General features: G+C 36.6%; 1 protein-coding gene across 1 annotated transcript in view; it reads left to right on the top strand.

Annotated features, from left to right (window-relative positions):
• Positions 1–13,082, top strand: part of LOC103262171 (neuroligin-4, X-linked-like) — a gene marked incomplete at its 3' end in the record, with an annotated part of 175,200 nt that overhangs the window by 69,229 nt on the left and 92,889 nt on the right. The window contains exon 4 of the mRNA XM_008059828.2: positions 7,351–8,120. Within this exon, the coding sequence (XP_008058019.1) occupies positions 7,649–8,120 (472 nt within the window). The remainder of the gene's footprint in view (positions 1–7,350; positions 8,121–13,082) is intronic.

Here is a 13,082-nt window from a genome sequence, read left to right as displayed (position 1 = left end):
AAGGCTGAGGCGGAAGGATTGCTGGAGCCCAGCAGACGAAGCTGCGGTAGCCGGGAACGACCACTGCACTCCAGTCTGGGCGACAGAGTGAGACTCCAACTGAAAAAAAAAAAAGAATAAAAATTAAATACAAGCGCACCCATTGACAATCTAGAGAAGAGAACATTCACGTTATCTTTGTATATCTGTGTGAGTTCCTTCCCTCCCTTTCACCTTTTAGAGGAAACTGCTATCCTAGAATTTGGTTTTAAAATGCCTTTGATCTTTACATATTTTAAGAGCAATATAATCCAAAGAAAATACATTGTTTAGGTTTACTATTACATAAGTTAAAAGACACTATCTGTAGTTCTTGTGACTTTCCTTTAATTTTTGAGATGTATCTATTTTGCTCCATGTGTCTGTATTTTATTTATCACTGTTGTGTAAAGCATTCTATTTTAATAAGCAAACATTTATTTAAACATTCTCTTGTACATGGTTGTTACAATGTTTTTTGTGCTATTACAACTATGGCTGCAATAGAGAATTCTGGAAATGTTTTTGGCTGCAAATATTCAAGAACGTCTATAATGGATGGATGCTTCCGTATGTTCTACTTTCCTATGTGATGCAACATTGTTTTGCAGTGGAGTTGCACAAAAGTTCACCAGCATTGCCTGGGAGTTGTAGCTGCGCCACCCTTTGGTATCATGTTCTTTTGGAGTTTTGTTAATCCTTTTGAGATTTTATCTGCATTTCGTCAATAATCAACAAGGTTGAGCTTTTTGCTTTATCTTAAGGCTATCTGTAAATGTGACGACTTCCTGGTGTGGATTTATGGAGGAAGTATCAGCAGAGATGGCTTTGAGTGCAGCCTGAATGACTAGAAAAATAACTTTCTAGTTATTTGAATATGGAATAAAAGCATGGAAGCTTTTTAGGAGCACCACAAAATATCTAAGTGACCATACTTTTGGAAAAAAGACAGTTCGATCTTGAGAATATATGATTTGGAGTTTGATGAGGGAGATTAACACTAAACCTGGAGATATTTGCAAGTGATTTGATTTAGATTTAGAAATTGTGTCTGGAAAGCATTGAATTAGACACAGAAAATTAATCATTTAATGAGCTTTCATTATATACCAATTCTTGTGCTGGCTTTAGAAACATAGAAGATAAATAAGGAATAAAGTAGCATCACAGATGTAGGCTCCTAGTGGACAGGAATTCTGTTTTTTCCCCACCATGTCCCCAGGACCTAGAATAGTGATCTTTATGGGATACTTAGTCTGAATGTCTGTGTTTTTCCAAAATTTATAGATTGAAATCCGAACTCCCAAGGTGTTGATATTAGAAGGTGGAGCCTTTAGTGTGTGATTAGATCATTAAGACAAAGCCTCATGAATGGGATTAGTGACATTTTTAAAAGAGACACTGGAGAGATTATTTGTCCCTTCCCCCATGCGAGGTTATAAAGAAAATATAGCTATCTCAGAGGTGAGTCCTCAGGAATCTGATGGTGCCTTGATTTAGATTTCTAGCCTCCAGAACTGTAAGAAATAAAAATCTGTTGTTTACACATCACCCAGTCTATAGTATTTTGTTATAGTATCCTGAACGGACTAAAACAATCTTTGACTAAATGTTTGTGTTGTCTTATTTCTGTGATTAGTGTGAAGTCTTTCTATCCATGGTTTTGCCAAGAAAGATCTATACTCTTTTCCTGAATCATATCTTTGGCATAAATATCTGCAGAATATCTTCCTATGCAATCAATCTTGGCTAGGCAACATGTAAGACATAACTCCTTTCCCTTGGGTTTAGTCTGGTTTCTGCAATGTCTCCTGATGAAAACTTCAGTTTAACTTCAGTTTTTAACCACTGTGGCTCAAGTGTGTTCCTGACCCATTAAACTTCAGTGGAATAACAAAAATGATACGGGAGGTGATAGTGTTGATACCTTGAACTGTCATATGCTACAAAACCATTTTGAAAATAATACATTTGATTTCTCCTTCTCCTTTTCCTTCTCCTTCACCTTCACCTTCTCCTTCTCCTTATTCTTTTTGAGACAGGGTCTCACTATGTTGCTCAGGCTGGTCTTGAATTCCTAAGCACAAATGGTTCTTCTACCTCTGCCTTCCAAGTAGCTGGGACTGCTGGCATGTGCCACTGTGCCCAGCCACATATTTGTTTTACTTTCCAAATACTTAATTTATAGTTAAATGTCATGATTCAAAATGGTGGTTTGTTTTTTTAATGGGATCTGACTTTTATAACTTATAGAAACAACATAGATTAATGTGCAAAAAACTCTTCAGATTTGACAAAAGACAGACTAGATTGTAGTCTCACTCTTGTAGGAGATGAAATCACAGCCAGAATATTAAAATATGTATGTACAAAAATAGACTAATTGACAGATTGCTGACACTAAGTGAATCTTGAGGGACTGAGGATGTGTGTGTTTGTGTATGTATGTGTGTTTGCATACCCATGTGTGGAGGAGAGGTTGCTTATGTAGTTAACAGGGTAGAGCTTTGTGCTTCAGAAGAAAAGTTGAACCATAAAATATTGGTGTCTCCACTAGAAACAAAGAAACACAAAGAAAATCAGAAATTTCTGCAGATTGCACACAGTTTTAAGAATATCTGTTATGAGCTTTCTTAGTAAACAGTATAGAAGGATTGTTGTATAAGCTCAATGATTTGAACAAGGACCAGATTCTGTTGCTCTTGTTTTCTCTCTGCTCTGGAAGGAATGTGAGATGAAAGTGGATCTCCCAAGTGCTTCTGGTTCTCAGCAACATGCTGGCAGTAGATACCTCAATGAGCCCCAGACTTTTCATGTGGCTGGAAGAAACACATGGGGGAAGGTGCTTGCATTTCATTCCCCTTTCCATTTTACTTATTTATTTATTTCCTCATTTTTAATTTTATTTTATGTTTTTAATTTTTATATTTTATTTTAAAGATAAGAGTACAATTCAGGATTAGGTATACAAGTGGTCATCGTACAGGTAAAGTTTGGGCCTCCCTTTGGTCCCCACTTTGCCTGGTTTGAGATTTGGTACCCTTATTGGTGTTATATCCCCCCCCCCACTCTGGCAGTATCCCACTACTGACCAATCCCTTTCTTATAGTATTATGGTAAATGTTCAGGGTCCACTTATGAGGGAGAACATGTTGTACTCTGTTCTTTGTTTCTGTGATAGATCACTAAGTATGATAGACTCTAAATTCACCTAGGTTGCCGTGAAGTCCATATGTTTATCCATCATCATGGTTGTGTAATATTCCATTGTGTAGATGTACCACATTTTTTTATCCAGTCCTGTTTTGACGGGCAGCACGGTTGGTCCTTTTGCTATTGTGAATGGTACTGCAATAAACATGTGTGTGCATGTATCTTTTTTGAAAGATACTTTGAGTTCTGGGTATATCTTCAGTAGGGGCATTGCTGGGTCATATGGAAGGTCAATGTCTAGTTTTTTTAGAAATTGCCACACTGTTTTCCAAAGAGGTTACACTAGTTTGTATTCCCACCAGCAGTGTAGAATCATTCCTTTTTCTCCTCATCCTTGCCAGCATCTGTTGTTGTTTGTTTTATTAATGATGGTCATTCTTACTGGGGTTAGGTGTTATTTCAATGTGCTTTTGATTTGCATTTCTCCAATGATTAGTGGGGCTGAGCACTCTTTCATGTGTCTGTTGGCTGCCTGTATATTTTCTTTTGAGAAGTGTCTACTCATGTCTTTTGCCCACTTTTTAATGGGGCTGTCTATATTTCTCCCCCTTTTGGCATTTTTGAGTGCCTTGTAGATCCTGGATGTTAAGCCTTTGTCAGATATACAGTTCGCAAATATTTTTTCCCATTCTGTGGGCTGTCTTCTCACTCTCTCGATGGTTTCTTTTAAGTTTGATGAGATCCCGCTTGTCTATCTTATCTCTTATGGCATGGGCTAAAATGCATCCACAAAACTTCTTTTTAAAAAATGTATTCTACAGCCTTCGAAAGACAAAGCTGTTAACACGATTTTATCTGCTATAGGGCCCAAATACCAAAATATATATGATTAGAGTTCACCTTAATTAAATATGTATCATAAAATGAAATCAGTTTTAACTTGAAGGATACAAAATTTGGGGAGAAACTTATTGCAATTTTTATTCTGAACCTTTTATATTCTAATGGGCTTAGATAGTGTGACCCTTGTCTTAATTACAACCTCAGACAAAATAACAACCTCAGACAAAATGATTCCCTGCAGAGAATCATTTTAAATACCCAGTCAAGTTATAAATCAAGTCAAAGTGCCATTCTGAGCTATTGCTATTTTGCATAACCTTTGCAGAAAAAAACATGTTATATAGCCGTCTTCACTCCCAAAATATGCATATTTAATGGTTTTTACTTTTTTATTAGATCTTTTTAATTCATTGGAATTTTTAGAATTCAACTCATTTTGTAGTATCCATTTTGTAATTTTGGGAAACTTAAAAATTTATCTACTTTTCTATCTATCTATAAATAGCCGCATTTCACGTTTTGTGAAATCCTTTTCTGTTTGTGAAACTCACATGAGACATATTTTATTTTGCCTCTAAGGATATAGGCAGGTTAAATTTACGGTTTACAGTGAGTCTTTAACGATGATGCATGTTTGGTAAATTTATCTTTAATATCAATATTTCTTGTAATGCTAAAAATCTAAAAGTTGCCAACTTTTGAATGACTAAATAATCACATATATGTATATACATATACACATATTTATAGCCCCACTGATTATATTCATTAAATGTACTCACAGATACCTTAATCATTTATATGGCTTGCCATAATTTTATTTTTGATGGCTTGGAGCAGTGATTTTTTCCTGGAGTGAGTATGGCCCCCAAGGGTCACCTAGAGACATTTTTTATTATTAAACTGGGTAGGAGGTATCACTGACATCTAATGAGGGGAGGCCAGGGATGCTGCAAAAATATCCTACAAAGTACAGGAGACACCCCCCACCACAAAGAATTACATGGTTCAAAATGTCAGTTGTGCTAAGATTGAGAAACCCTGGGCTTTAGATTTTGTTCCTTGTGTGCAATTTAGCCGAATTTCAAAAACTGAGGGAATATGAAAAAGATAGCCCCCATTTTGTGAATATTATAAATGCCTAACCTAGACCCAGTAAGTGTGCAGATGTCCTTGGGCCCCTCCTTGTAGGTTGCAGCTGGTTCGGAATCACCCACCACCCATTAAGACCTTGTGGAGATGTGGAGCTAGACAGAGGAGGAACTTGATCATATATCTCCAAGCATGTAGCCTAGTATGATCCAGCTTGGTCACTTGTAACCAATATATGACTTACAGTCTCACCCATGTTGAATTTGAGAACTCAAGGGGTGGCCAGAATTCCCCATGGAGGTGACATTATAAACCTTGGAAGAAATCTACCAGCTGAGTTCTTATTGAGATCTGTGTTCCAGGGGCTGTTTGGTGGTGAGTTTACTATCTCGTTTATCCCTAAGTAGTTGTAATAGATCAGTAAACAATTTAAATGAATCTCCTTAAGCCTACTTAACAGTAGTAGTGAGCTGACACCAGAGCTGGCATTTTGTGTTCCTGTAGCCATGAGTTTTTTGGGCATGTCTGTGTTTAAAATCCCAGCATGTATTGTATTCATTGAGTGGGAATCTTCTGCACTGTTATGTCTTTACCTGTGACCTCACTTCCTGCTCTGCAGAGTTCCTGGGAGCAGCTTGGACACATTATTCACGTAAAGACCAAAGTGGTTAATTTTCTTCCCTTAGCTCACAGAGATAAGATCCCAGAATCCAGGTTCTAAAAGTTAATGACGTCACCTATTATCCTGGGGAAAGCTGTAAAAGTAAGAACTACCACTAGTTAAAAAGCAGAAGGGTTTTCAGGAAAACTGAAGTATCTGAACATGTCATCACCTCTTTGTTGTTCTTGTCTGTCTCTTAATTATTCCGAAATTGGATCACTGTATGGCAGACATCCAAATGTTGTTTAGGGTAGAATTCAAAGATAGAAGCAAGCACATAAATCAGCCATTTGGTGAGATGCTATTTTTCACTTTCAAGTTACAATCCAGATTTTTAGTGTGTTTTCATTCTACTCTAGTGAACTTTTTCCAAGATGCTATATAGTACGGGGTTTCTTCTAGTGGTTTTATTGTTCCATGATAGTTCCTGCTCCAATATATTTTATTTAAAAAAAATTAGCTGTGTGATATACTCTGATTGTTTGCTTAAATAAAATGAATATCTATTGTCTAGTCCAAAATGCTCTGAATAACCCACAAAATCTTTAGAAACATATTTGCTTATTTATGAATTAAATAGCACTCCATTTAAAGACATACACCTTGCAAGACCTAATGAAATATTTTCCTTCTCTAAAGGATCATTTAACATACTATACACTGTGCACAGCATTCTTTATTGCCATATGAACAATGATTTATCTGGGGATAGTCATATCATCCATGTTGAGACAAATTGAATGATGACCCTTTAAAAGTTGACTCCAGACTCAATAGGTATGCAACTCAAATGTACTGTTCTTTTCTTAAATAGGCTGCAGGGTGAAGAGGATACACCCTAAGGCATGCAGGGGATTGCTCAAAAGTTAGGATCATTGTATCAACACTTTTAATTATGAATCAAGTCTTCAAGGGACTAGCACTGAAGCAAGTACTTGAAATGTACCACCTCATTTAGTTTTGTACAAGGAAGCTGAGGTTCAGGACGATGAAGTATGTAGCTTAAATATATATGTAATTGGGTAGAACAGGGAGGATTAGTGTCCAAAGCTTATACTCTTCCCATTAGATGATGTTCCCTTTGTGATATCTGATAAATATTTACATTTCATGAAGCCAGATTGGGCTGAATGCATGATAACATTTTCCTCATACTGGAAAAACATTCAGAGTTCCATATGTATCTCCTTTGGAAAAAGTGATAATATCCTTAAATATTTGAGAAAGTGTTTGGGGAGTACCTACCTATTCAGTCAACCAATCTTGTAAACAGTAGTGAAATTGAGAGGTGTCCTTACAATAATCTGTGTAAGCTATATACCTTTTGAGGATTTGTTTGTTCATCCAGCAAAGACCTGTCTAGTGCTTTCTAAATGTCAGGCATTGTTCCTGGTGATGGGGTATACAGTAAGAGTTAAGATGCACAATATTCTTGCTGATGCCATGGAGATGCCACCATACAGATTCACCAACGAATAAGAATTTCTTAGAAGGATGATGTGGATTGCATGGAAGAGACAGTAAATGTTGATATGGTCATTGTCCTGACTTTATTGTCTTTGTCTTCTTTCTTTCCCCATTAGGCTGCCTTGGAGTTTTCATAAGGAATCGTGGCTGGAAGTGCTGGATGGTCACCGCTTTCCTTGAGCATTGCACTTGTTGGACTCCAGTTTCAGGTTTAGGAGAGGGTTGTCCTTTCACAATGAGCTGCCAAGAAAATCTCCATGCTTCTTCTTAACCTTGGGTTCTGTTTATAACTAGTCTTAGAGTCTTTCCTGGGTCTTCTGCCTCCTGGAAAGTGCTCTCTCTGAGTGGGCGCACCTTTCCACTTCTTCTCCTTGGAATCATTTCACAGGGACAGCTCGGATGTGGTTGTGAACCATGTCGCGGCCCAAGGGACTGCTATGGCTTCCATTGTTCTTCACCCCAGTCTGCATCATGTTAAACTCCAATGTCCTTCTGTGGATAACTGCCCTCGCCATCAAGTTCACCCTCATTGACAGCCAAGCACAGTATCCAGTTGTTAACACAAATTATGGCAAAATCCGGGGCCTAAGAACACCGTTGCCCAATGAGATTTTGGGTCCAGTGGAGCAGTACTTGGGGGTCCCCTATGCCTCACCCCCAACTGGAGAAAGGCGGTTTCAGCCCCCAGAACCCCCTTCCTCATGGACTGGGGTCCGGAATGCTACTCAGTTTGCTGCTGTGTGCCCCCAGCACCTAGATGAGAGATCGCTATTGCATGACATGCTGCCCATCTGGTTTACCGCCAACTTGGATACCCTGATGACCTATGTTCAAGATCAGAATGAAGACTGCCTTTACTTAAACATCTATGTGCCCACAGAAGATGGTAAGTACTTCATTTAAGCAATACAACAACACTCAAGTGCTCAGTCATAGGAAAATTTGCTAAGAACATTTTACAATGCCACATGTATGACATTTCCTAATGTGTTTATTTTTTTCATAATTCAAATGCAGTTCTTTCAGCAACTTATCATATGTACCGCTAGTATTTACTTAACATTTACTAGATAGACAAAGCTATAATTAATGAGTTTCAATTATTTTCATATATTTTCTTAACTTTGTATAGTATTTGTAGATGAAAAGCAGTATGAGCATATAGTGTTATATATTACATTTGAATCATCTGTAAAAGAATGTACCTATAGAAAATAATAAAATTCAGTACATGATCCTGCTCCAGTTTGCAAACTGAAAGATATAAGAAATAGTTACTTCTGCCTTAATGATTTAAAATATTAGCACGTTTTTAAGATTTAAAAGAAAAAAATGATTATTTTTAATACATAAGCAAGGGGTAGTTCATAAAATGTTTGAATTTTCTTGTTTAGAATCTTTTTTGCTAACATCAATTCAGATTTGTTTTCTTTCGATATTCACTGCAATCACATGACAAAATATGGTTTAGATGATTCTAGCTACGTTCAAGAATAATGTGCTTAATTTAAAAAGTGGCCTTTTTCTGTAAAACAGAAGTGAAAATCTGCAAAAGCAATAACATTCAATATATTAACTTAATTCAATGCTAGTAAACTTTGGATAGCTTCACGTCTGCATGATTTCAATTCAAATTTCCTAGAAAGACTAAGTAGACTAAAGTTTTGCCACAATGATATAACATTTATCAGTTAGCATTTGCATATGCCATTTTTAGAAAAGGAGAAAGAAAAACAAACAATGAAATCTTACTGAAATATAAAGAGGTAATTTGTGGGAACAATAGACATATCTACTGTAGAGTGAGTTCTTTGTATAGAGTTCTTTGTGTAGAATGTGTATACTTTTTTATGGAGAATTTTTTTCTATCTTTTTTTACAACTTTAATCCCTAGAAAATGTTTTCCAGTAAGATTTAGCTGAAAATCTGAAATAAACCATAGCATTAATTCAATGATATTCAACATTGTATTGCATCTGCCATATTATTCTTTCTCCACATAAGTGCCAGAAAGATGGTCAAAGTAGTGTCATAAAAAACCAGACAGGGGCTGTGTGTCATTGAGATTACAAAGAATGGCCTAGAAAAGAAATTAAAGGACTGTACTTCATTATATTAGTTGTTTCTGGCATATTGCCCTTGTCGTTATGGTGACCGACCACACAATTATCTTGTAAAGTCTAGGTCTGAATGTGATTCAAGGAGTTAAACTGACATTTGGATGCTGTACTTCCATGTGGTGTTCTGAGCTTTCTCAATGCCTAAAAGTACCAAGTGCCTGCTTTGTGCTTGTGTGAGGAGATTGGGTAAGAGCTCTCCAAACCAATTAGAGTTCTCATTCGAACAGCCACCTGGGTCTCAGTCTTTCTCATAAAGAACTATTCAAAAAAACAAAAAGAAGGAAAGACAAACAGGACAAAAGATTAAAATTGTTTTCATAGCCGGGCTCGGTGGCTCAGCCTCTAATCCTGCACTTTGGGAGACTGAGGTGAGTGAATTGCCTGAGTCCGCGGGTTCGAGACCCGCCTGGGCAACTTGGGGAGACCTCATCTCCACAGTAAATCAAAAATTAGTCGGGCGTGGTAGCGCACACCTGTATTTCCAGCTACTTGGAAGGCTGAGGTAGAAGGATCGCCGGAGCCCAGCAGGTCGAGGCTGCGGTGGCCGGGAGCGGCCACTGCACTCCAGTCTGGGTGACAGAGTGAGACTCCAACTCAAAAACAAAAATAAATAAATTAAAAAATAAATTAAAAAAATTGTTTTCATTATACATTTGATGTGCTAGTGTCTATCAGCTAGTGATTTTATAGCACTAATCTCGAGACAGTAAATACACTTCAAGTAAAATGCCTCCTTGTAGGGGATGTTGGACCAAATGAGACCACCATGAAGATAAATCAATAGCCTCCATGATTACAGAGCCATATATGTGAAATTATGTGAATTGAGACCACAGACAAACTGGCCATTTCACTGTAGATCAGTGTTTAATTGGAACTTGGAGAATATAAAAATGTGAAAATGCTACCTAATGAAAAAGCAATCTAAACTTAATAATAAACTCAGTTTCACTTGTTTAGTTCTTTCAGCTTTTCAGAGCAATGTGCGCATATGATCTTGGCAAGAGAATTAGAAAGCTAATAGAGCCTAAAAGATAGACTCGATCTCCCCCCAAATATGTAAAAATTGGAATTTTGCTGGTAAGAGTTCAAAGTCACATGTCTGCACAAACAACAAATCACAATCGAGAGTTTTGTGAAGTTTTTTGTTTGCTTGTTTGTTTAATTCTCTCAACTTAAGAATCAATGTGGATGTTTAGATATTTGATTATTGTTTATTCATTAAATGAAGAAACTCCACATCCACAGTGATATGTTGAAATTATGGCATCATACTGATTCTCCCAAAGTCCTTCCATTAGGCCATGTCTTAATCCATATTAATGCTTTTATTTAACAGTATAGACAGCAATACTAGATATTTGAAATTCAAAATTGCACTCTGACACTCCTTTTTTTTTATTTGTCTTCCTGTCTTGATCAGTTTGGCTCAAATTTCTGTTTCTACTTTCATGGACTATGAAGATGTATTTAAAAATACAAAAAAAGTTACTTTATTTCAGATACCTTATATTTAAATATTATTCTGTAGAATACAAGTTGATTTTATAGTTTCCTTTAAAATAAATCAGGTCTTGCTGAAGGTGAGTCTGAAGTATAAATTGGCATTTTGATCTACTAAATTTAGGCATGTGTCTTTATAATTTAATCCTAACTTACAAATCTCATTATTTAAGTTTTCATGGATTATTAATTTCTCTTTGCTATCTAGATGGCAGACTAATTAATTAACTTGAATTGCATATTTAACCCTTTGATAGATGTTCAAATAAGGTCAAAATCAGTCAACCCACTCAGAAGCTGTAGTAAGACACATGGACCATTGTTAACAAGGAAGAGGAGCCAGAATCTGCATGGTGTGTGTGTGTGTGTGTGTGTGTGTGTGTGTGTGTGTGTATGTGTGTGTGTGTGTTTGTGTGTGTGAAAGAATGAGGGGAGTAGGGAACGAAAAGGGTGATTACTCTGTGTTTGTGTGTGTGTGTGTGCGTGTGTGTGTGTGTGTGTGTGTGTGAAAGAGAGAGAGAGAGAGAGAGAGAATGAGGGAGGTAGGGAAAGAAAAGGGTGATTACGTTGGGAAAGAAATGGATTGGTAGGTTGAATGAACACATATTGTAAAAGTCAAGCTAAGAAGTCCAAATTTCATAGGGAACGTGCTAAGTCCACATCAGTTCAGACATGAGGGGATGAAACTAATTCAGGATTCCTCTTGGTCATGGAATCGACTGAATACAGAAAGATGAGCTATTGAAACACTAACTTTTGAATGAGAACCTTTGATATTATATAGAAGTGAAGTTAAAAAGTAAGGAAAATATAAAACACATATTGAAGTAAATATACTGACAAGATGTCATATTCAGTACAAATAAATGAAGGAGAAAAAAATCATAGATAAGTCCAGGGTGCCTTGAAAACTGGATAGAGCCAAAGAACTCTTACATAGCTGATTTAGACCTGTACTTCCTCTCTCTATCCTATCCTTGGACATATATCTTAACATTTTGTCCTTGAGAGATTTCTAGGAGGCAACAGCCCTTCCATTCTCCATCATATGACTAAAACCCCTGGGAAATATGAATATAAATAAAAGTCATTATCATTGTTTTTATATTCTAGGAAGATAACAAATGCCATCACAATTTCTATAAAAGTGGATTTATATTTTTGCCAGTAATACAATTGAAAGGAAGATATTACATAAGTAATTACTGAATGCAAAGTGTTTCTCTCATCTTTTTCTCCCAGTGTGACATCTGACTCTTTCAATACTATGACTTAAGCAAGCATTCTATGATTATTAAGGACCTATTATAAAGAATGTCTGGAGCTTTGTGATGCAATATAAACAGAAGAGATAGAAACAATGACTCCCTGAAATTTGCACAATTAGTAAACTTAGAGGTAGGAAACCAGAGTGTCCTAGTTAGGTAGCAAAAATTGTTCTGTAAAGCCTCAGGGACAAGTTATTTTCAGGAGAACTTGAAGGAGGATCTAAATGGTTAAGCTGTGCTCTGAAGAAAACTTAAGATATGGAGGGGATTTATAAAAAAAAGATGTGAGAAATGGAAAATTTGAACACAGAAATCTATGTATGTTAACCAACTTGGTGCCAATAGTTGCCATTGTAACCACTTGGGTGTTAATTGTGGCATGGGAACAGCAGCTATGCTTTAGTATGGGCTGTTCCTGGCAGCGCCATGTTGTAAAAGCTCTTAAATCATTAGTAGTTGCTGATCCTAAAGCTTTCTAGGATTGGCAAACCACCTAGGATAAAAGGGTGGCAGAAAACCAACAAGGAAAGAAACTGGAAAGTCAACAGGTCTCTTTTTGCTCATGATTTTTTTTAGTAAAAATACTTTCACTTACAAACAACATTAGATCTAATTCAAGGTGCAGACAGTTTTACAGCATGGTTTGCATTGTTGAAAACCTCCTCAATTTCTTTTTATTACCCTTGTTTTAGTTTGTAAAACATGAAATTTAACTCTGCCTATAGAATGTTTTTTAAATCTATAATTTTTTTTAGTGCTGTGGGAGTAATGATGTTTAATTCATTCTTTTTTATAACAATATTTTTATTATGATATTGTGGGGTACAGTTAAGGGTTAGGTATACAAATATGCTTCATTCAGGCAACATTGTTGATAAGAGGTGTCTCCCCATCCCCAGACAGATGTTTACTACCATTAACTCCATCTCCCTTCCCCTCTCCCCCCCCCCCCCCCCC

Source organism: Carlito syrichta, unplaced genomic scaffold (genome assembly GCF_000164805.1).
Source record: "Carlito syrichta isolate Samal-C Ts95f unplaced genomic scaffold, Tarsius_syrichta-2.0.1 Scaffold17287, whole genome shotgun sequence".
Lineage (NCBI taxonomy): Eukaryota > Metazoa > Chordata > Mammalia > Primates > Tarsiidae > Carlito > Carlito syrichta.
Note: the sequence above shows the minus strand (reverse complement) of the source record. Positions and strands in the feature narration are given on the sequence as shown.